At 39.6% G+C, this 25,850-nt stretch overlaps 1 protein-coding gene across 3 annotated transcripts in view; it reads right to left on the reverse strand.

Moving 5' to 3' along the window:
- Nucleotides 1–25,850, reverse strand: part of hdac7a (histone deacetylase 7a) — an 84,723-nt gene that overhangs the window by 48,456 nt on the left and 10,417 nt on the right. Inside the window, exons 1-2 of one of the 3 annotated variants that reach the window (XM_074642878.1) lie at nt 15,102–15,279; nt 12,783–12,851 (exon numbers count right to left, since the gene is read on the reverse strand). The exons of 1 other annotated variant lie outside the window; for it this stretch is intronic. Coding sequence is in view for 1 of the 2 variants with exons in the window: in XM_074642874.1 (XP_074498975.1) it covers nt 12,783–12,851 (69 nt within the window). In the remaining variant the exon portion in view is untranslated. Of the gene's footprint in view, nt 1–12,782; nt 12,852–15,101; nt 15,280–25,850 lie in introns of those variants that run through there. One more of the 3 variants, XM_074642874.1, reaches the window with a different exon arrangement.

Raw genomic sequence — 25,850 nt, forward strand, 5'->3', positions numbered from 1 at the left:
CACGAAAAATGGACCAATTAAAATAAAGTAGACTTCAAAATGTAAAGTACAAAGATTAGGGCTGTCAATCCATTCAAATATTTAATCGTGATTAATCGCACATTTTTTATCTGTTCAAAATGTACCTTAAAGGGAGATTTGTCAAGTATTTAATACTCTTATCAACATGGGAGTGGGCAAATATGCTCGCTTTATGCAAATGTATGTATATAATCATCATTGGAAATCAATGAACAACACAAAGCAATGACAAATATTGTCCAGAAACTCTCACAGGTACTGCATTTAGCATAAAACATATGCTCAAATCATAACATGGCAAACTGCAGCCCAACAGGCAACAGCAGCTGTCAGTGTGTCAGTGTGCTGACTTGACTATGACTTGCCCCAAACTGCATGTGATTATCATAAAGTGGGCATGTTTGTAAAGGGGAGACTTGTGGGTACCCATAGAATTCATTTTCATTCACATATCTTGAGGTCAGAGGTCAACAGACCGCTTTGAAAATGGCCATGCCAGTTTTTCCTCACCAAAATTTAGCGCAAGTTTGGAGCGTTATTTAGCCTCCTTCACGACAAGCTAGTATGACATGATTGGTACCAATGGATTCCTTAGGTTTTTCATATGATATCAGTTTGTTCGCTCTTGCTTTATAACTGAGCCCGCTACAACCTAAAGATCGCAGGTTGCCTCAATGCGTTAAAGAAAGTAGTGGCATTAAAACAAATTTGCGTTAATGCGTTATTATTGCATTAACCGGTAAGGGCGCTAATTTAGGAAGCGCTCATGTGGGTCGAACAAACAACCTATGTAGACGCTTTTTCGTCTTCTGAAAAGAAATGTATGAATGTCGGACGAGCTCCTAAAAGAGGAATCTAAATGAGCTATAACATCCTGTTACGCTTCAAATAAACAGGTGCTTTAGGATTCCACCAGGTCTGCATGCCAATAATACATCCATTTACATAACTCACACACACACACACACACATAAACATTCCATGTGTCCCTGTCATCTTTCGCTCGACTCTGTGTTGCAATTCGCCTGCCTGAACAACTCATTCATTACACAGGCACCAGGTGTGCTGTCCAGTTTGACAAATGACAGAGAATCCTCCTTCTTCTGCTACACAGACAACAAAAGCAAAGCTAAGAGTCCCGCTCAGGACTTTATTGACATTCTGTTTCCTGTCTTGAACACTATCGGCTGAACACAATACACCAGTAGCTTTGGTCAACTTTCAAGAATAAATCTGATTGTACTCCACTTCGTGAAGAATCTTCCTTTTGTCCGTTCTAAACAATCAGTGATACCGTTTGTTTCATGGTTGTGGGTGAGCGTGAGTAGTGACTGAACAAACAAGACAATGAGCACTATGTCTGATTGACAAGTGATCTACTGGATCTCAACTTGCATTGCGTCATCTCCATGTATCATACAGACAGGTGATGCGTGAGAGCTTCATCGTTGAACTATTCACGACACTTCTCTGACAAAACCAAATTCCTCTCTTGGAACAGTCATGCTTTGAATCAGCTGCTAATCTATGCAAATAATCTTTGTTGCTTCCTGCGGGTAAATTCTTTTTTTTTCCTTGTGTGGTCCTCCACGGGGAGGTCAGAGGTCACGATCGGTTACAAACAGATGAGCTGAGGCTGGAGGGCATTCACTGCTTTGCCCGTGGACACATCAGCGGTGTCAAAGAGCAGTGCTGACCCACTCAGTGACTTTCTAAAAAACTAATTCTAGTGTGTATCAGTGTAGCAGGAAGAATACCTGTTTAAGTATCTAATAGGACTGTCAAAGTTAACGCGATAATAATGGCTTATTGCAATTTCTTTTTGACGTCACTAATTTCTTTAACGCATTAACGCAACTTGCGATTTTGAATTAACCTCATAAAACTCTGATTGGCCACCGACATTTTAGAGTTTGTAGCGGGCTTAGTTTTAAAGCTATAGTGGAGATACTGGCATCATATGAAACTAGAAAAAACCTTAAGAATCCATTGGACCATCCATGTCATACTAGCCTGTCGCTAAATAACACTCAAAACTTGCGCTAAATTTTAGCGAGGAAAAACTGGCATGGCCATTTTCAAAGGGGTCCCTTGACCTCTGACCTCAAGATATGTGAATGAAAATGGGTTCTATGGGTACCCACGAGTCTCCCCTTTACAGACATGCCCACTTTATGATAATCACATGCAGTTTTGGGGCAAGTCATAGTCAGCTGTTGTTGCCTATTGGTCTTGAGTTTGCCATGTCATGATTTGAGCATATTTTTTATGCTAAATGCAGTACCTGTGAGGGTTTCTGGACAATATTTTTCATTGTTTTGTTGTTAACTGATTTCCAGTAATAAATATATACATACATTTGCATAAAGCAAGCATATTTGCCCACATCTCCCAATAAGGTACATTTTGAACAGAATAGAAAACTATGGTCAGTAATGCGATTAATGACGATTAAATATTTGAATGGATTGTCAGCCCTAGTATCTAATCATCTTGCTGAATGTTTAACCCATCAGGAATGTGGAGTCTCATGGAACACCTGACAGGAATAAGTACTGTGGAAATGCCCTTTGGCAAAGCAATGTTTCCTCCAGTAGATAAGATACAGCTGCTCAACAACCAACAGCAGCACTGGTCAAACTGGGCAGTTCCCAGGAAAACCCCTCCTCAACTGGCAAATACAAATTATACATGAGGTAAGAAATACACATGCTTTAAATGTATGCACTACGGATGTAAGAAAATATCGATACACATGAGTATCGCGATATTATGTTTTGCGATACATTCTCCAGAACGCTGTATCGATTTTCAATTAACCTCTTAGAAATCCGACGGCCTGCCAGTGGGCCCGGCCGCTGTTCTGTCTTGCGGAGGTTGTAGAGGGCTCTGTTTTAAAGCTACAGTGAAGATACTGGCATCATAGGAACCTGGAAACCCCAAGGAATCCATTGGTACCAGCCATGTCATATTTCAATGTTGCGAAAGAGAATTAATAACGCTCCAAAGTTACGCTCAATTTTGGCGAGAAAAAACTGGCATGGCCATTTTCAATGGGGTTCCTTGACCTCTGACCTCAAGATATGTGAATGAAAATGGGTTCTATCGATACCCACGAGTCTCCCCTTTACAGACATGCCCACTTTTATATTTTATAACAGTGTCACTGGACAGTACGTATTTTCAAAAATTCAAGATGACAAATTAACTTCAATTTTTCTACACATCTGTCCAAGCTCCCTTTCCATCACTCTCTCTGTCTCTCTCTCCCACACACACACACTCCTGCTGTTTTTAACATCAAACACATTCTCCACATATCCCAACACAGATAAAGCCACTCAACACAGCAGCTCACTCAAAGGGATCTCCCATCTTTATCTTTTAACACACACACACATATCACATGCAGTCACACAGATATCAGTCCACCTTTATCATCACCATCCTCAATACACTCACACGGCACACTCACACTTTTAAACACAGTATCGGATCAGGCAAACAAATCCTAACGCCACACAACTCTTTAGTGTCAGTTGTTTAATCTCTTCTCACACATACTTTGCCATACTGAAAGGGAAATGATTTCAAATGAGCTGAATGATGTTGCTGGTTATCAGCGGTGAAAACAGAGTCATGAAAACAGTGGTGACTGACAGCCTGTGGTAGTGGTGGAGAGAGTGGTAGCTACAACAAAAGAAACTACAATCTTCAGCAAAGGCTTTTCTTCTGATAAGAACTAGAGTAGATTATCTGCTTTTCCTGTTGAAGCCTCAGTCCACCCTGCAGACAGGAGACTATTTGATTTAACTTGACATAATTAGACACAAACTCATTTTAAAACCGGGTTCAGCGTGCCGAGAATACAACTTTGATAAAGAACACAGATTCACAAATTCACTTTCGGTTCAGTAACTTGTTTTCAAATATTAACCAAAGAGCATTTAATAAATACCAAAGAAAAAAAAACTTCCTGTTAGTGAAGACCAGTGCTTGAAGTAGAAAAAAATAAGTGCCAGTACTCTCTTATTCACATGTTGCCGTGTGTATCGGCCGCTATCAGCAATCTCTGTTGACTTATTCATATTTATTCATTCCTTCTTCTGTTTTGCGCATACACTGCAGCTGGTGATAAATGATGGATTTAACCTGTTTGTGCATCGGCTTTTCGTTTGCAGCTGGGCGGCTCGTTAGGCACTAACAATAGCACCGCTGCGTGAAACGCACAAATCTTGTCAGTTAATGAGGGTCGGTTAACGGTTACATTTTTTTTCAAAATTAGCGTTAGCAGCACCCTAATATTGGTCCTTTAAAGCTGAAGTAGGCAAGATTGGAGCAAATATGATTAAAAAAAGTTGTTTTTATAAAACGGTCACTATATCATGACAGTAGTACATGAAACAGGTAACCTGAAAAAAATCATGTGCCTCCGGTGTCCTCTGGTGTCCTCCGGTGCTCCTAACGGCATCTGCAAGATTTCACAGACCGGAGGAAAACAAGCAGTAAGATCTGAGCTGATCTGAGGTCTGCTGTCCAGCCGCCGTCTATGAGAGCCGGCTGTCAATCACTCGCGAACTCCGACCAAACGGTCAAACTAGGCAACGCTATTCAAATATGAATCATGTTACGTTAATGCCTATTTCTCGCCTCAAATGTTTTCAGAATCATCTTGTAGTGCACGGTTTAGCTGTAAAATGAGAAAGTTTGTGACGCCGCCGCCATTGTGAAATCTGTTGAAGGAACGCCAAGTTTCGGTCACATGACCGGAGCACAGCCAATAGGAACGCTCTCTCAATGAAATGACCTGTGATTGGTCAAAGTCTCCCATCACAGGCTAGATTTTCGTATTAGTCGTATACTAGTCGTATTTGATGACTTGGGAGTGAGAACTGGTTGTCTGTTCACATGGAGATTTTTTATCGTGAAAATAACATCTCGCGTTGGCTGACAGCCAGAGCATTACCATAGAAAAACAACTTTGGTTCCTGTTGCAAATGCTAAAGATTAATGAACTGAAGTGAACGTGCCAAAAAAGGATTCTGACATTTGCCTCCGTCTCTTATTTCATGTTTTATTTTGATACATCTTTCCATCCCCCTATGTCTATTTCTATATGCACACTGTGGATATATATCTCTACTCCTTTTGCTTCCTTTCTATTCCTTCATCTTATTTTTTCATCCGCGTTCTTTCCTTGGTAAAAGTTAACGTGTTCCAGGAAGGCAGCTTCATGAATATGCACAGTCACACTCGGCCGTCTGCACGGACAACAAAGGAAGAAGACATTAACATTCCTGCACATGCTCTGCACTCTGGTCAGGGATGAACACACACACACATACACACACACATGGACAAAAAAAGAATCCATACATAAAGGCAGTCGTGGACAAACCTCGATGCACTGATACTGAAACACATAGACGGGTGCATGGAGCAGACATTACATGAAATGGTGTAAGTTGATGGGAAAAAAACCCAATTATGATTTATTACAGAGTTGAGCCACAGATTGGTGAACAGCTGATAGCTCTAGTTTAGAGCTGAAACAATTATTATTACCTCTGACACGGAGGTTATGTTTTCAGCTTGAGTTGTAGATGTCAGCAGAATTACAGAAAAACTATACTGGCCCAATTCTCATGAAACTTGGTGGAAGGGTGTGCATGGGCCAAGGATGTAGCCATTACATTTTGGAGCGGATCCGGATCACGGGGTGGATTTCATTTATGGAAACGGCCTTGGCGGAGGTCTGCGCTCTCCTACTGCCCTTCTGGTTATTTGATATTTTATGAATCATGTATGTAATTTCCTTAACAGAAATGCCAAAAAGTATCTGGTTCCAGCCTCCGAAAAATGTGAATATTTGCTGGTTTTCTTTGTCTTGGTCTAGTGAACTGAATATCTTTGAATTTTGGACTGTTGGTCGGACAAAACAAGCAGTTTGAATATGGAAGCTCAGGCTTTGTATATTCTAGAAAGAGAAATAGGCATTACAGTAACAGAATATTGATTCATATTTCATCGGCGCTGCCTAGTTTGACCATTTGATCAGAGTTTGCGAGTGATTGACAGCTGCCTCCTTTGAATGAACAGCCAATAGGAACGCTCTCTCTCTCTGAAATGACCTGTGATTGGCCAAAGTCTCCTGTCACGGGCTAGATTTTCTAAAGTCTGAAAACAGAGCCATGAGGAGGTGCAGAAGTTTAGTTTGAACACTTGAATTCCAATATGCCGATAGGTTATTACGGAATTTTCGCTCAATGATGCCAAAAATATTCTGCCTACTGCCGTTTTAACTCTGCACATGGTGAGAAATGACTTGGTTTATTAGGTGTCTCAGACCACAAATAGGCAGCACAACTTATTAAAAGCTACTTGTATTTGAATTTCCTTCCATTTGCCAGGAAAATATAGCAGACATTAGTTAGACGTATGCCAGACGTTAAATATAAGATACCTTCAGTGCATTATAGCACATTTTAATTTCAAATTCTAGAATTAAAGAGAAAGACTGACTCTGTGCACACTGGTGAATCTGGTAAAGAAGCACAATGAGCCTGCATGCTTATACATCACTGCACATATATCATTGTGTATCTTCTATACTTCCTCCTTGTGATATGAACATATTCCGCCCCGCGCCATTTGTGATTTGCAAAGTTTACTGCACAGGAACTCCCCCCTCTGCTCTCTGAAATACTGTTGTCAGTTTTCTGCACCGTCTGTGTGTGCGCATCTCAGAAGGGCGTCTCTGAGAAATCCGTCTATACAAACACACACACACACACACTAACACACACACACACACAACACCCTGGTGTGTGCAAACACCCACAGACAGACACAAACACAGACGCACATTAAATAAACATGCATTGTGTCTCTCTCATCCTCCACTTCACCAGGTTGTTGAGATTAGCCTGAATCAGTAAACGTCACTGGAGACCATTCAGCGTGCACACACGCATGGACGCGCACACACACAGTCAAATGTAAAGGCAGGAGTCCATCCAGATGAGAGATGATCCTATTACATCTGCGCTAACAACAGGTTATCTGATCCGAGGTCGGTGTCAGTCACCTCGGTGATCTGGAGTGAATGCGAGCCGTCCATTACTCTCTGCTGCGCTTTAGGTCAGACAATATCAAAATACGGCGAGGAGCTGTGATTAGGGCTAGACTGATATATGGGGCCGGATGATGAGTATCTCTGCCACTAATTTCTAATTAATACAACTTGCGATGTTTAGGTTGTAGGTTCAGTTTTAAAACTAGAGTGGATATACTAGCATCATATGAAACTAAAAAACCTAAGGAATCCATCGGTACCAACCATGTCATACTAGCTTATCGCAAAGGAGGCTAAATAAAAATAAATGTGCTTTTTGATAGAAGCAGAATAGTAAAACACAAATTGCTGGAGACTCAAAATGTTTTTTTTTAGATTCCAAGGCCTCTGGTCTGGAGCAGTGGGTGGGACTGAGGTGAAAATTGAAGGTTTTTCCTCCCCAAATGCCACAGGAATAAATCCTTAGAAAAATAATTCAACCTGTAAATTTCAATGGGATTAAGTGTGTCTACGTGTATGTGCTTATGTGTATGACAGAGAGAGAGAGAGAGAGAGAGAGAGAGAGGGACGTCCTGAGAGGGGATGCAGACTGCAGCTGGAGGCCAATAACAGACCGATTACCCAGCTGACCACAGCAAGGAGCCTTTAGCTCAAAGGTTAATACAACAGAAATTGATTTGACACACTACTAGAATGTAAAGGACAATGTTACCTCAGGCCACACCACATACACTCACACACAGCCTCTCATGTCTCATTTACACCAAATACACAGAGAAACAGAAGAATACACACAATTAATAGACATGAAAAGGACTAAACTACACACACACACACACACACACACACAGTGCCATGCCCCCCCTTAGAGGGTATTATATAACATTCCCCCCTGACATATCAAGTGATTTCATGCACCTAGAGGAGGGACAATCGAGCCATTTGTTCAGCAAGTCAAAAATAGCCGCCTCCTTCCCCGCCGTCTACTATTACTACCTTTACTACCACAACTTACTGCGCAGCTTGCACTGCATTTCAGCTTTGAGGGGCCCCATGGTTCATAATGACCATAATATATCTGCAGAGGTTAATAGGGTTGTTGATCAGTACTAAGAAGTCAATCAATTTTTGGGGGGCCAGCTGCTGGGATTTAATGACTCTATACTGTTTTGGAACAAAAACGCTATACACACACTGGAAATTCAAGACTTGAATAAATAGTGTAGTAGCTATTACCATTCCAGTAGTGATGTATTACCCCTGCACTCAATGATGACTAAAGTAGCCGGTTGATTAAATGGTAAAGTGAGGTCAGGTTACTCAGACGTATAAAGAAGTGAGGAAGATTAGTGGTAGGAAAAAGAAAAAGAAAAAACATTAAACTAGTGTTAGGGATTAACAGAAGCTCTGTGGAATAAAGCTTTGTCACTCATTCACTCCCTCTGATTACTGCATTATAATGCCTGAAATATATATATATATATACAGTATATATCATCGTATCGTATTGACATATACTGTATGGTAAACACTTAAATTGACATTGGAATTTTGTCTCCAAGACAGAAAGAATATACTTCTATATTTATTAGGGCTGTCAAAGTTAACGCAAAGTCGATTTAATGCCACTAATTTCTTTAACGTATTTACTCACTCAATCTTTCAGAGGTTGTAGCTGGCTCAGTTTTAGAAGCTAAGCGACGCTAAGAAGCTAGAGTGAAGATCCTGGCATTATATGAAACTACAAAACCTAAGGAATCCAGTGGTACCAACCATGTCATACTAGCTTGTCGCAAAGGAGGCAAAATAACACTCCAATTTACGCAAAATTTTGGAGAGGAAAAACTGGCATTGACATTTTCAAAGGGGTCTCTTGACCTTTGACCTCAAGATATGTGAATGAAAATGGATTCTATGGGTACCCACGAGTCTGCCCTTTACAGACATGCCCACTTTAAGATAATCACATGCAGTTTGGGGCAAGTCATAGTCAAGTCAGCACACTGACACACTGACAGCTGTTGTTGCCCGTTGGGCTGCAGTTTGCCATGTTATGATTTGAGCATATTTTTTATGCTAAATGCAGTACCTGTGAGGGTTTCTGGACAATATTTGTCATTGTTTTGTGTTGTTAATTGATTTCCAAAAATAAAATATATACATATATTTGTATAAAGCAAGATTTTGAACATATAAAAAAAATTGCGATTAATCGGGATTAACTATTTTAATCGATCGACAGCTTTAATAATAACCTAACATTTTATTAAATGATTATTACATTTTATCAGTTGATCAACTTAAAATGAATCTGCAACTATTTAAATAGTTGATTCATTGTTTTTTGGTTTGTTGTTGTTTGAAGCAAAAATGGCAAAAATTCACTGGTTCCAGCTTGTAAAGTGTGAATATTTGCTGAATGTTCTATGATATGAGACTGAATATCTTTGGCTTTTGGAGTGTTGTTAGACAAAACAAAAAAATGTCAATATGTGAACTTGGGCTTTTAGGAGTTGTGATGAGCATTTTTTTTAATGTTTAATGACTTTTTTATAGGCAAAATGATTAATCAGTTAATTGAGAATGTCATCAACAGATTATTCGATAATGAAAATAATGGTTAGTTGTCCTAATTACATATATTCTATCCTCCCTTAGTTCTTTTTATCATTCCCACTGTATCTACTGTAACTAACTCTTCCTCCATCAGCGCTCCCATTCAGCACAAACCAGGGACAGAAAGAAGCAAAGCACCCAGATCAGCTGACCCAATTGTTTGGGAACCAGGATCAGGAAGGGGATATGTGATCTCCACTGCAGCTATTACAATCATGCCTGTTGTTATCCGTCCCTACTGTGTTTGGTGAGCCAGAGAGGACTGAATGAAAGACATACAAATATTTAGAGAGGAAAAACTCAAAATGAACAGGAAGAGAGCACACTGCATGAAAAAAAAAAAAAGCATGTGTTGAATTCCTTTTTGGGGAGTTTTACAGAGAGTTTTAGAATTACTACATAAGTACCAAGAGGAACATACGTGGGAAGTAATCCTGGAGGCCTGCAGCTCTATTATAGCAGCCATGTGTATAGTTTAAAGGGCTGTTTGAGCTCTAGACGCTTTTAAACACGTTATACACATCTGGCCCAGACTGCTGCCACCATCGACTGCAAACCAGTCTCCAACTTCAGAGACGACTGGCATCGGGGCACTACGTACGCTCGACAGTGAAAATGTGAGGTTATATGTTTGTATTTGTGTGTGTGTGAGTAAGGAGAGCGAGATTAGAGAGGAAGACAATGGAGAAAGAGCCAGTGTCAGTTGCCCTGCGTGGACAACACACATGTAACCAGACCCTACAGCCACGGCCATGACCTCACCGGGTTTTTCCACAGGCGCGCGCACACACACACACACACACACACATACACACACACACACACACACACACATAGCAGGTCCTTGGTTAGCATACAGTCAGCGGAGCCTGGCACAGCGAGAGCCGGCTTCCATTCAGAGAGTCATGCATTGTAATCCTACACAGTGTGATCACACAGGCATGCTTCACAGCGGAGAATGCTAATCTAAACTAAAAAGGCCGGACACAAAGAAACAGCCGGGTGACTAGTTTCTGACGGGTGGAGCAGCGGATCAAATACATTTTAATCTCAGGTGACGAAGAAACCTTTGAGCGTTTCCCACGTGAGTTAGCACGCACCGAGACGAGTCGCTGTGAGGTTTCTGAGGTTTCCCACATAGTGAGGGGAAGCAGAATGGAGAGGAATTTGCCATAAAGATATAGAAACTGCTGCTGCCATGATGGAAAATGATGGTTATTATAAAGAAAGGCATTCCAAACATACCCATCATAGTGTTATATTTAGTTGCAAAGTTAGATTTTTCTTGAAGTGGGATGAGATAAGTGTTTAGGGGTTAGGTCAGGTTCACTTCCTGTATCACACAGCAATCAATGTTCCAAATCCAAATGAAAATAAAGCAATTACAAATAAAAAACAGTTGCAACTGAACATTTTGTGGGAACAATATTTGTAGGAAACAAGTTTGTATACATCAGACTGGCAATACGTCATCCAGAGTAGGCTCTCATGGCCACGCCCCCTTTTGGGGGAAAACAATCCCGTGTCCCTTGTAGACGGTAACAGAGTAAACAGAGGGAGTTGAAACATGTTTCCAAATTTCTACTTTAAACAAACCTCTAACAGTAATAACGCTATGCTGAAGAGTTGCTGTGTAGTTGGTTGCACCAAAATCCCAAAACGCTGATCTCTGATTTGTTCCCATGCAATGTCCTAAAAAACATATAATAGAGGAGCTTTATGACTCCAAGCTATAGACCAGATCAGCATGGTGTCATCACCGAGGCTGCGCTCCCTTTAGGGGGAAAGAAACTCGCTGTCACAGAAGAGAAAATGGAAAACAACGAAAAGCTGTTGTGTAGCGGGTTAACCGAGGCTTTCACACTGAGATTTGAGGCACATACGATACGTGAATATTCACTGTCAGTGTGGTAAATGGCTAAATGATGCTGGTGACAGTGACAAGTATGGCAACTAAATATCAGCCTATAGATCAAACAGGTTGTCTATTAACAGGTTGGTTATTTACAGACAACACTTAGCCTAAAGTGATTCAATCAAATAGAGATGTCTAGATAAGCAATATCCGGCCACTGTGTTGGACGGGGGGAAGGCTGAAGGGACATGGCGGCGGTCAACCTGAATTTATTAATGTATCGCGAATGCTCAGTTTCAGGTAAGATCACAAAATAATCATTAGACTTCATTTGTATGAAACAAACGTTTGTTTAAGAAGAGATGAATGCATACAAATTTGTGAAAATTACAATCCAAACATATGTCAAATTGCATTGAAGTCTATGGGATCTGGTCTTAACTTTTTGTGAAGAACCTGTATGTGCCGGTCTGATGTCTAATTCCAGATGTTTCTCATGTTTATTTCAATTGCGTAAGAAAAAATTCTGAGAATAAATGCCAGGATTTTAAGATAAACCAGATCACTAAGAAGAAAATTACACAATCATGGAAGTGAAAAAAGTGAAATAATTCCTACGACTGATTTTTACATTTTCAGCATGACTAATTAGAATTCAGGATTAAATAACTTTTTTTAAAAACCACAAATGGATATGTTTTACAGTGTTAGCCAAAGCCAGCAAAACATTGAATGTCTTGTGTTGAATTTAACTGTAACACAATTTTGTAGGCCTTTTTCGACACATAATAAACCACACTTGCTGCATGACCTGCAGCAAACCAGATTTCTAAACCCACACATGAAAAACACAGCGGGCCGAGTACGTCTTTCCAACTAGGACAACACCTGTTCTGTACTTTACTACACTTCTCGGAGAATCAAACAGCCTTAGATCATTCTGCACTGGAAAAACTGCTGTCACCCAGGCTGTGTGTAATGTGTGTGTACGCTGTAAAAAAAAAAAAAAAGTCGTAAAAAGGACAAGATGTAGTCCTGAGGGGGGGGGGTGACTGAAGACTGGCAGGTTTTTTCCACTTTGACACATGTTTCAGCGCTGACGGCTGTGGCCTAACTTTTACATGTTCAGGAAAAATATTACCGACCCACAACACAGCTACTTATTAAGTTACAGTTGGTATTTAGTGCATTTTCTTAAGAGGTTTAAAGTCCTACCTGCCACTGTATGAAATATGTTGTCCTGTCTGTCTGTCTTTATGATGTCCCCAGAGGTGCGGATTCCATCTGTGGAGACAAAAAGAAGAACAAACCAGTGAAATGTGACTCATAGAAACAACATAAAACAATAATAACTAGGCCTGTCAAAGTTAACGCAATAATAACACGTTAAAATTTGTTTTAACACCACTAATTTATTTAACGCATTTTGCTATTTTTAGGTTGTAGCAAGCTCAGTTTTACCATGTCATACTAGCTTGTCGCGAAGGAGGCTAAATAACGCTCAGAATTTACGCTAAATTTTGGTGAGGAAAAACTGGCATGGCCATTTTCAAAGGGGTTTCTTGATCTCTGACCTCAAGATATTTGAATGAAATGATATTTGAGTCTCCCCTTTACAGACATGCCCACTTTATGATAATCACATGCAGTTTGGGGCAAGTCATTGTCAAGTCAGCACACTGACAAGTTAATCGTGATTAATCGCGCTTAAATATTTGAATTGATTGACAGCCCTAATAATAAATAATTAAAACAAGTAAACACGGCAACTGGCATCTCTGAGCTCCAAAATGTTGCTGTTGCTAGTCTAAAATTCTCCTTTCTGCGTGAAAATGTCAACTGTAGAAAACCATAAACTGTCCCTGGGAAGTTGTTACAAATACGCTGGCAGCCAACAGAGGCAGATAAAAGTCAGAGATGACTGCAGGTTTGTATTAGCAACGGCCGGTCATAATCTGAGTAATCCCCCAACCCTCAAGTGGAATATTTGACCCTGATCATCTGGATAGAAAGGTCACACAAAATATGCATATATGCAGAGACGAATAAAGTAGTTTAATTTTGTCTAATGTTTTATGGTACTAGTTGTATTTATGATCTATGTTCTAATGTCTTGTATCGACTTGTCTTCTGTCACTGCCTGTTGGCCAGGTTATTATTGTAAATGAGTATTGTTTCTCAATTGACTTATCTGGTCAAATAAAAGAAATAATAAATAAAATACATTTACACAGTCACATTGTGGGGACTCGCTTTCCTTTTGGGGTTAGGTTTAGGTCAGGGTTAGGGTTAGGTTTAGGTTTGGGTTAGGGTTAGGGAAAGGGTTAGGATTAAGCAAGTAGCAGTTATGGTTAAGGTAAGTCTCAAGGAAACACGACACGACTGTGCGTGTGTGTGTGTGTGTGTGTGTGTGTGTGTGTGTGTGTGTGTGTGTGTGTGTGTGGTAGACTTGTTGCTGCTGATGCTTGTTAACATCTGTTCAGCAGCAAAAAGCTAACTGGGGTCAAACACAAGTGCCAGAAGAAAATCATATTTGAATAAAATAATGCTTTATATTTAACATTTTAATTAAATGTGTGTACATTTGGTTGTATGTACAAACAAAAACTCAATAAATATTGAAATAAAAATGAAATAAATAAATGTATGTTCCTGTATGTTCCTGTATGTATATGACAAATGTAATAAAGTTTAATATCTGAGAAATGACTGATAAAAAGTTACAGCTTTGTGGATCACAGAGACATGAAGCTGTTTCAACAAAACCTTAATTTTTCTGCTTTATGAAGACAACCAGCTATGACGATAGAGCTGTGTATTGGCAAGAAACTGGCGATACAATATGTGTCATGATACAGGGGTTACGATTCAATATATGAAGATATATCACAATACTGTAAGCAAGGAGGTATATTGCGATTTTTTAAAATCTAATTTTAACTTGTTGTAAGACTAGCTGTCATATAAAGAACACACCATCAAATGAAATAAAGTATTGACTGAGTTAATCTTTGCATGTAAACTATTAAAAATTGATTCAGTATATTGGGGAATCGATACAGTATCACAAAACATAATATCGTGATATTCAATATTTTCGATATTTTATTACACTCCTATTATGACGATATTTCTAGAGCGCGTCTATGGTATTACAGTGACTTCATCACACTTTTATCAGTAAGAATATTTCTATAATATCGCTGTTAGAACATTGTGTCTATGATACATATGCTTAATGGTGACTGTATGGTAGCTGTAGAGAGACATGTATCACTATAAGAACGCTAAAATAACAACATAAAGATGAAAGATAGTTTATAAGTGCAGAACTAAAAGTTCTTATTATCTGACGCGCTTGCGCGTGTCACTTTTATGCGCTCGTGCGCAATTAAAACACCTGCGCAGGTAGCAGCCCCGTGTCTTTATCTCAGCAGTGCAAAACTCCGATAGAAACAACAACAGCACATTGAACAAGTAAAGGGGCATATAACGAGCTCCCAGCTGCTCCCACATCGGACCAGTGTTTCCTACCTTGTAAAGACAGAAACCTCCTAAACAACCTCTGGAAGGAGTCGCAGTCCAAACAACTTCAAAATAATCCAGCTAAAATAACAAAAAGTCCTTGTGCATCCAAGAGAGCGGAAACCTGAGGGGTGGTGATGGTGAGATCCGCTGCTGTTGTCAGCAGACAGTACAGAGGAGGAGGAGGAGGAGGAGGAGGAGGAGGGAAAGAAAAGAGACTTATCGGAGGCAAGTTGCAGAAAAGAAAGTCCTGCCCCTCAAGTCCTCAAGTCCTGCCCCCTCCCCTCCTTCTCCCCCGCTCTCCATGCTGACAGAAATAGCAAGCAAGGCGGGCCCCACCAAAAATAGCCTGGACTCCACTTCACACAGACCTTTAGGACTATTGTCTCCCCGCACTGACTGACTCCCATTGGGTGCGCACTGCAGCCAATCCGCGCTCCGCTCCTTACAACTTGTTCAACAGTTTGTTTCAGTGTCAATTAAAACAATGGCCCCCTACACTGTGGCTCCATCTGCTGTCAAAAAGCTCCAAACCAGCACCAAGCACAGTGATGTGGTTCTGGGGGGTCCTGGCTGACACCCTCCTTTTTGGAGGTCCCCCAGAAAAAACCTGAGCGAGTTTAAAGCTGCAGTAGGTAGAATGTTTTGGCATCATTGGGTAAAAATACCATAATAAGCTTCCAGTATATAGTAATTCAACAGTTCTGAGAGAAAACTAGACCTCCTCATGGCTCTGTTTTCAGGCTTTGTGGCGGGAGACTTTGGCCAATCACAGGTCATTTCAGAGGGAGAGCGTTCCTATTGGCTGTTCATTCGACAGAGGCAGCTGTCAATCACTCGCGAACTCCGATTAAACAGTCAAACTAGGCAGCGCTGATAAAATATGAGTCAATATTCTGTTACTGTAATGCCTATTTCTCGCATTAAAATGTTTTCAGAAACATCTTGTAGTGTACTGTTTAGCTGTAAAATGAGAAAGTTTGCTCCGGCTGGTGGGCGGTGCTCGGTATTTCCTCAACTGATCTTAACTTGGCGGCCGGGTCACAAACTTTCTGAAGATATTTAAAAGAAATTGGGTTAAAAAATGTACTATGAGCTATCGACAATCATCAAAATATTTGAATCGGTTGACATCCCTATTATTAACACTTCTAAAATATAAAAATGAAAAGTGTTGAGTAAAATTGTATTTCTTTTTTAATAATGATACTTTGTTAATTTACAGCATTACAGTAGTAGCTGTACTCGAATATACAGCAATATGTCTGTTTGTACCTAGAACCAGAAAAGTTGTTTGTTACACACCACTACTGTAGCTATAGATATGATTGCATAAAAGAGTCATAAAGAGGTATAATATCCCTACTTTAATTATAAATACACTAAAACTATTGAGTTGCATTTTACAGTTGCATTTTTACCACTGTGAATACAATTGACTTACTGTAATTTTTTTGTAGTAAATTGCTGCAAGTTAATTACTTTGGAAATCATTTCTTACAGTGAGACAATAATTCAACATGTTTGCATACCCATTAAAAGACATTTAGGTCATATTGTATTTCACACGTGTTTATGGGGAATAAAAGGCTTCTCTACATTTTTGACATTGCAGGTACAAATCTTTACTTGCTGGCGCACGGCTAGCGCACGGCACCCCGAGCCCATGTAGGAGGAAGTAGAGCATCCTGTAAGCCACGGTGTTCAAACGCACACACACGCCTACGGCACATACGTTACTGTGGTAGCTCGCATGACGCAGGACCACCGTCTTGTCAGTTTTTCTGGTCCGAAACCTTCCTAGAATCAAGAGGCTGTTTGCCGTTAGCAGCTCTGAGTCACGTACATCCTTAAATGGTCACGTCTCATTATGCTAAAGTGTGGTCAGCATGACAGAAGTGCTCAGTCCTTTATCTGTTTAATTATAAACTATTTAACATCATAAAAATCAATGTACATCCTTAAATCGTTACATCTCACTTGCTAAAGTGTGGTCAGCATGTCTATTCAACATATATCCGTCCTGCAAAAAAAGAAAAAACAATCCAAAAACTATCATGAATCTTAAAATGAAAAAGTTCACAATTACAGTAAATTAGAAAAACAAACAAAGATAAACAGCTACAGTGATTAGTCATGATTACAGTCTTAAAAAGACGTCCCATGGAATATCTATCCATCAGCCCGGTTGCACAGCAGTTCATGAAACACTCACGAAATTTAATGTATCGATTCGTGTACATGGACACATTTTTTTTGTGATGGTCAGTACAAAATTAATTTGTGTATATAGTTAACGGCACTATCAGAATTATTTAAACTCAAACCACGATCTTTTCCTAAACCAAACTAAGTCATTTTGTTGCCTAAGCCTAACCATGTCGATCTTTTCCTAAACCTAACTAAGTAGTTTGTTGCCGAAGCCTAACCATGTCGATGTTTTCCTTAACCTAACTAAGTAGTTTTGTTGCCTAAACCTAACTAAGGTGTTTTGTTGCCTAAGACTATAATCAACTCAATATTTTCCTAAACCAAACTAAGTAGTTTTATTTTGAAATTGACACCTGCATCTCATGTTGATGACGGACATTCGTAGGAAAAGGCACTAAAATACGTAGTTAAAAGTCGTGCTGAACGTCACGAAAAAAAAGGAAATTTGTGTCTATGTAGACGAATCAAATAGATTCAATTTCGTGACTATTGATGAACTGCCACAGTGAGACTCTGTTGCACAGAGGTGCCACCTCTATCTTTTCCCTGTTTTTCTGAAATTAACTCTATCTGCATAAAACCGTTTTTTAAATCTTTCGAGGCAGAAACTGACATTTCATATGAGTTTCACTCGCACTTCTCGGTGTTTTTCCCCACTTTCAACCGTCCCTTTGTTTCCACAGAGCACAAGCGCGTGTGTGTGTGTGTGTGCCTTTTATCCTTTTTTCCGATCTCGGCGTCAGCCAGGTCAACTACTGATGTTTCAGACCAATATTGAAACCAAGAAGCGTGCATCTGTCATCTGCTGGTGATGCTCCGTCGTCCGCTCGCTCACCCTCGGGTGCCTCTGTGAACGGGGGGAACCCAGAACTGTTCCCAGAAACCCTCGGTGTGTGGGTGTACACGGCTATACAACTGTGTGTGTGTGTGTGAGCTTTCTGCTGTGTGTTATGTGTGTTTGTGATTGCATGTGAAGTGCATTGACATAAAGTGTGTGTGAGTGAGTATGTCTCAGTACACATGTGTGTGTGTGTGTGTGTGTGTGTGTGTATGTGGTTAGTCCATTCAATTACACAATCTACCATGCAGTCTGAATCACATCCGGTTTCAAGCTGAAAATAACAAAACCACAGGGTGACAGAAAAGCAGCGCAGCAGGCAACCGCCCACAGGGACAGAGGAATACACACACACACACGCACACACACACACACACACACACACACAGTCCAGCACTGGTCAGTTAGCACTTTCAACAAACAACATCTATTTTATCTAAAAGAAAATAGAAGAACCTTTCCTTTACAGACCTGCTGCCTATTTGCTTGCAGTAGCTAAAAAATCTATTAAAAAAACTAAGGCTGTCAATCAATTAAAATATTGAATTGCAATTAATCGCATGATTGTCAGTAGTTAATCATGATTAATCGCAAATTAATTAACATTTTTTATCCGTTCAAAATGTACCTTAAAGGGAGATTTGTCAAGTATTTAATACTCTTATCAACATGGGAGTGGTCAAATAGGCTGCTTTATGTAAATGTATTACATAAAATCAATTATCAACACAAAACAATGACACATATTGTCCAGAAACCCTCACAGGTACTGCATTTAGCATAACAAATATGCTCAAATAATAACATGGCAAACTCAAACCAAACAGGCAACAACAGCTGTCAGTGTGTCAGTGTGCTGACTTGACTATGACTTGCCCCCAAACTGCATGTGATTATCATAAATAGGGCATGTATGTAAAGGGGAGTCTCGTGGGTACCCATAGAACCCATTTTCATTCACATCTCTTCAGGTCAGAGGTCAAGGGACCCCTTTGAAAATGGCAATGCCAGTTTTTCCTCACCAAAATTTAGTGTCAATTTGGAGCGTTATTTAGCCTCCTTTGCGACAAGCTAGTATGACATAGTTGGTACCAATGGATTCCTTAGGTTTTTCTAGTTTCATATGATGCCAGTACAACAGCGCTACAGCCTAAATATCGCAAGTTGCGTTAATGCGTTAAAGAAATTTGTGGCGTTAAAACAAATTTGCGTTAATGCGTTAACTTTGACAGCCCTACTGAAAATATTTTGATTGATTGTAAAAGCCTTCACATGGGGTATGCAACTGTATGAAGTAACAGCAAAATATAATTATCCCAATATACTGTATATTGGTTAGTCCATATATGAGACTATTTAGTACTTTTTTTGAATGACTAATCAAACTTCAGTCAGTTCTTGCTGTTGACTGCAAACACAAAGGGAATCCCTGCTAATTCAACACCTTTTACAAAGAAAGTGTGGTCCGTGCAGAAAATTTCCCCTTCAGTGCAAAAATGTTGGAATCAACACGATCAGTCAAACCTTAAAGTAAATCATAATGAACTGACACAGTGAAAAACAGTCAGTGTGACGTATGTAGCTTTATGGGGCAGGATGTGGTCAGCTGTGTGCTACACTGTTGCCTCCCCACCTGCAGAGACATGCTCCTGCTACAACACCACATTTGACACAAGCAGAGATCTTTCACAAAATATAAAAGTGTCTACAAAACTAAGTTAAAATCCTCACAGAATGACGGTCAGAATGCATAAAGCAAATGAGTAGAGATAATGAACTGGGTATTGAAACTCCGTACTTTTTTGGAGCCAAAATGTGTTTGTCTAACCAAATATAGGAAACTGTCAAGTGAAAAAAAAAGTAAAAATGAATGTCGAGACAAATTCTTTATTTTTTTACTTTTTTTTTCATCAGATAGCTCCTTTTTAAAAGTATTATTGTTTTTTACTTTAGATTATGTTATTTAGGAACTCTGGCTTCTTTTGTTAAGTGAAAAAAATAAGGCTGTCAATGTTTTAACGCCACTAATTTCTTTAATGCATTAACGCAATCAATCTTTCGGAGGTTGTAGTGGGCTCCGTTTTAGAGCTAGAGTGAAGATACTGGTATCATATGAAACTAGAAAACCTAAGGAATCCATTTGTACCACCCATGTCATGCTATAGCTCTGCAAAGTTACGCTTTGTAAACTGGCATGGCCATTTCCAAAGGGGTCCCTTGACCTCTGACCTGAAAATATGTGAATGAAAATGGGTTCTATGGGTACCCACGAGTCTCCCCTTTACAGACATGCCCACTTTATGATAATCACATGCAGTTTGGGGCAAGTCATAGTCAAGTCAACACACTGACACACTGACAGCTGTTGTTGCCTGTTGGTCTGCAGTTTGCCATGTTATGATTTGAGCATATGTTTTATGCTAAATGCAGTACCTGTGAGGATTTCTGGACAATATTTGTCATTGTTTTGTGTTGTTAATTGATCTCCAATAATAAATATATATATATAGTTGCATAAAGCAAGCATATTTGCCCACTCCCATGTTGATAATAGTATTAAATACTTAAGGAATCTCACTTTAAGGTATATTTTGAACGCATAAAAAATATGGGATTAATTTGCGATTAATCACGATTAACTATGGACAATCCTGCGATTAATCGCGATTAAATATTTTAATCGATTGACAGCCTTAGGAAAAAGGTTTTGGAGAAAAACAACCTGCTTAAATTTCTCAAAGTAAGCTATTGAATGTTTTTTTTTTTATATTTGTGTCAGTTCCCAAAACCAGGTATGATATCGACACTAAAACGAACAATTCCCCGACCCTGCCCATGACACATATAGACTCTGCACATCAAACTAAAGCAGCGCGGCTTTAATTTACAATCTGGGTCTGTTGTTTCAATTCTCCTGAGTGAGTACACAGTATCTCTGTGTAATGAGGAAATAAAAATAGGACACATTTGGGGGCATCTAGAGCAAATCTACTGTCAAATAAAACTTCAATTTGAACATTTAAGTTAATTTGGGACATTCACATATATGCAGACACAAGGAAAGATACATGTTAAACATACTTATTCCACTTAATTGAGAAAACGGCCTTGTTTTGTGAGTGAGTGTCACTGAGCCTTTTCTGTGAGTAATTATGTGTCTGATTCTTTATCTCCCATGTGCAGACAGTGTGTCGTTGTTAAAAAACACAGCACATGCGCTCGTATAAACATGAATGAGCCTGTTTTACGTAAAGAAGAAGAAGGGTATGACCCGTATTTCCACTAATTATGAAACAGTGATCTCAGTAAGCTGTTTCGACACAGTTAAAGTACAAGCATGCAGTCACTATCTGTAAAATGGAATTAGCAGGGATGGAGGGTTTAGAGGAGAAGAAACGAACGAGTGAAAGAACAAGGGGAGGGATTAGAAAGAAAAAAAGTGACTGAGGAAGAGAAGGAAAAAGTCAGAAAGAGAATAAGAGGTGAATGGAGAGGTAGGATCAGTAAGAGAGAAAGAGAGAAGAAGAGAGATAGGATGAGAGAAACAGAGAGAGGAGCTGAGAGCGCTGTAATAATGTTTGGCCTTGGTCTGCCAGCGGGGTCCTTCCCCTTAAGAAGCCAACAGGCATGTGAGGAATGCTGCATGAGAAGAAAAAGGAAGGAGCGGAGGAGAGGGGGAGAAACACAGGAGGATGATGGGAAAGAAAGAAAAGCCAAGAATGAGGAGAACGATGAGGGGAGGGTGGGGGGAGCGGGGAATCCAGAGCGAGATGAAGATAGAAAGGGGGAAACGGGGAGATGAAGGCAGGGAGAAATATGAGACACTGAGGAAGAGACTTATTATCTTTAGCGGGCTGAGTAAACACAAGAACAAAGAAGATGAAAATAATAAGGCTGGAAAACATTTGGGAGGAAAAACTTGAGCCCTATTTTTATTCTTGCGCATGCGGGTATTCCTGTGTGCACGCAACCATGTGTTTGTGTGTGTTTACATACTTGTGTTCATATGTGAGCGAGAGTATCAGGGTGTGGTCAGCTACAGGACTGGACTACACTTTTCTAAATGCAGCTGGATTTCCTTTTCAAAGTTTCTCTTTTGCCAGTAATCTCAGTGCCAGAAATTTCACACCTGCAGTATTTCACAGAAAATCCTCTCCTTCCATGTGTGACGGCTCTTTCAGCGCTTCGGTCTGCTTCGGTCTTGTGGCGGTCAGTTGATAATCATGAGATACAGACAGAGAGAGAGAGACTTTGCACATCAGCACGTACACGCTGGAATCCTGTGAGATTCTCCTGCTTCATGAAGATAACGTGAAGGCTACGGAGTTATTTAAAGCACCGAATACGAGGAATGCTGCTATTGCAAGAAAAAATGAGCTCACTGAGCTCACGGAAGACATACTCACAGTGCTGCCCTACAACGGGCAAACTGGGTTAGGACCAGAATCTTATTCCATGGGCATTATTATTCAATGGGAATGATTATCCTATCTATGAAAACATTCAAATTGGCAGTAATTGCCAATTACTCTAGAACTCAAACCATCACACTTACTGCTGAAAGACAGCCAATACAACAGCTAAAGCAAGAGAGCTGTTGAAACAGCCGCAGCTAGCCTTAGCTGAATCTAAATTTACTCACTCCCCCCACCGTATCTATAATCTATGATTAAAAAATGAAGTAGTTGTTGATCACTACTGGCCGGTTAAGAGTAGTGAGAAGTCATCAGTCAATGGATGGTATGAAACAGTCAATACAATATGTTGTTAAAATATGTGAATCACTACAACCATGAGAGCTCCTTGAGCTATACAGTCATTAATGAGGTTTACTACCTCATTCAATTTAATTTTTATTTTATTAACAAAACATTGTAACTTGCACTCTTGCTAATGCATATAGTAGGTTATTCTATGTTTAGATTTTAGATTTTGTATGATAGTTGTCTGGTATATTTAGTGTCTTCTAATATTCTTTATATTGTGTATTTTATGAATATATTTCTCTAGTGTTGATATGTACATTTTATTACTGTTCCGATGCATTGCCTGGATAACCTGCTGCTTTAACACAATAATTTCCCAATTTGGGATCAATAAGGTACATCTATTTATCTATCTATTTATCCAATGAGCACCAAAAATATTAGGCTGATGGGCCCAGCGGTATGCGCGATAAGCTGTGGACAGAAAGACAGACAGACACAGAGATGCACACACACACACACACACACACACACACAACATAGTCTCCTGGCGGAGATAGCAAACTGTGTATTTTACATTAGATGAATGATGATAAATTTGTCATGTATAGTTCCTGGTTGTAATCAAAAGCATCTGTATTTTAGTCCCCATGCACACACTCACACCCAGCATCCTTCCAAGACGAACAAAACAGTGACATCAAGCACAAATAAATACTTAATAGACATACAATGACCTAATTTAGATAATGGAAACATATGAGAAAAATATATTAATTACACATTTTAATTAACAATTAAGAAAAAAGAAAAAGAAAAATGGTTTTCATTCATCAAAAACAACTAAATATTTTAAATAATTTATTGGACTGCTACATGTTGCTCTAAACCAAGGAGGAGTTAGGTTGTGAACTCTCCTAGTCTGTTTTGGGGGTTAGGCTGCATAAAAGTCATAACGTTATCCAGTGTCCCACACAACCTATAAATAAATATCCCACTCAGCTACATTACACTGCATATACAGTGCAGACATAACTGGAAACCCAAACAAGATACAATCAGACATTCCCTTACACGTACACATTTTCAAAAGGTTTCCCTGGTATGTGTGTGTGTGTGTGTGTGTGTGTGCGTGTGAGTGTGTGTGAGAAAAAAGAAAGACAAAGCGAGTGTCTGACTAGCCACATCGAAAGCCTTGGTGACATGAGCAGTCCACAGAAACACAATGGATCGCTGACAGACATTTTCCACAACAGAGCAATGGAATCATGTGTGCAGTCATCACTACCCAGTGTTGAGAGGTGAAATAAAGAAGTTATGTGACTTTTTTTTCCAGAGACACGTACAATAATAAGAGTAGCATAACAGATACCAATCAATCACACACTGCACATATTATAATACAATTGAGTTGTCCAAATAAAAACTTCCTCAGCAGACAAATCCAAGTGAGTAATGCCACCACAAACAGGAGATCTCTGGGAAATGTAGTGCAGAAACACCACAGCCAATACGATTAAGACTTCAAATTAATTTGATTAATATGATTATTTCTCTAGTTTGCATGGTGGTTCACTTGTTACTGGGATAGATCGCCATGGTAACATGCTGAACACCTAACCTGCTCCGGAGTAGGTTATGTTCCAGATAAGAGACCAACTCGTATAAAAGCACCGCCTACTGACCAATCAGAGCTCGGTGCGCAGATCGTATGATAATATAACACGAGGAAGAAGAGGTTACAGTCATAATTCAGGCTAAAAACAACTCAGTTTAAACTGACAACTGCAGGAAGGACAGCTGGCTGTGTGCTGTGGGTGCTAACCACTTTGAATTATGTTTTTATATTTATTTTTTTACTTGCTCTCAAGCCCGTGTCACACCGCCGGAGTCAGAGCTGAGAGAAGTCTAAAATAGTCATACACGCCACAAAGGGCATAATGAAGTGTAATCTAGTCATCCGTTCTATTTTCAAAGCTATTTATAATATCACTGCCCCATTTAGACGACTATATCTGACTTAAGAGAATTCCATTAAATTAATAAATCTGTTAATTTACGCATTCACAAATCAGCAATTTTTTCTTTTGCCAGCTGTCCTTCCTGCTTTTGGCAGCTTCAACCATGTTACTTTTAGATTATGTGCTTAACTTCTTCTTATTTGTCTAATATTATAGTTTGCTCTTGGTTTATCAAATGTGCCGCTCTGCTGACAGTAGACTGGACTGATTGGTCAGATGCTGCAAACACCGTCCCCTTCATGTTAACGCGCTCATAGCCAGATTGAGAAATCCTGGGTTGATTTACCGAGTTGATAACCACCTCCGTGGGACGGATTAGCGGGTCTGCGTTTGTTAGGGTTAGTTAAGCCAGACAGCGAGAAGATACCCTGGGTATGTTGAACTCGCTTTGTAATCTCCTTTTTTAAAATCTCCTCCTGTAATTTGCAGACTTACAGTCAGTGTTATTATTTTTGGATACACCACATCAATGAAATGTCATGCTGAATTCGTAAGGAACTTGAATCCCCCCTTTTTGAAATAGTATTTTATTATTTTATCCTATTTATTTATTATTTGTATTTGTTTCTCATTGTGTGTGTTTTTGTTTGGTTTTAAATCCTTTGCCAATTATTTAATCTTCCTTTTCCTTTTGTGGTTTTTTGTGCTCTTTTTTTGTGGTTATCTGTAAAACTGAAAACCAATAAACACATTTTAAAAAAAGAAAAAAAAAAGACTTCAATTTAAAGATGGTCGTGTAAGAATGAATCGCAGCTTCTTTTGGACGTTTGATCTGGTTAAATTGAAAGTGAGCTGAGGTCAACCCCGGCGACAGCACAAGCTGAGTGTATAATGACGGGCTGAGGATCCTTTACACCCTAAGGATGTTTGGAGTTATGGCAAGTTGTTCAAAACACAGCAAGAAACCATAGCAACCACAGGAAAGTCCCAGGGATATCAACAGCACACAAATGCACACACACACAAAACACACACACTCACA

Source organism: Sebastes fasciatus, chromosome 8, assembly GCF_043250625.1.
Source record: "Sebastes fasciatus isolate fSebFas1 chromosome 8, fSebFas1.pri, whole genome shotgun sequence".
In the NCBI taxonomy this organism is placed as follows: domain Eukaryota; kingdom Metazoa; phylum Chordata; class Actinopteri; order Perciformes; family Sebastidae; genus Sebastes; species Sebastes fasciatus.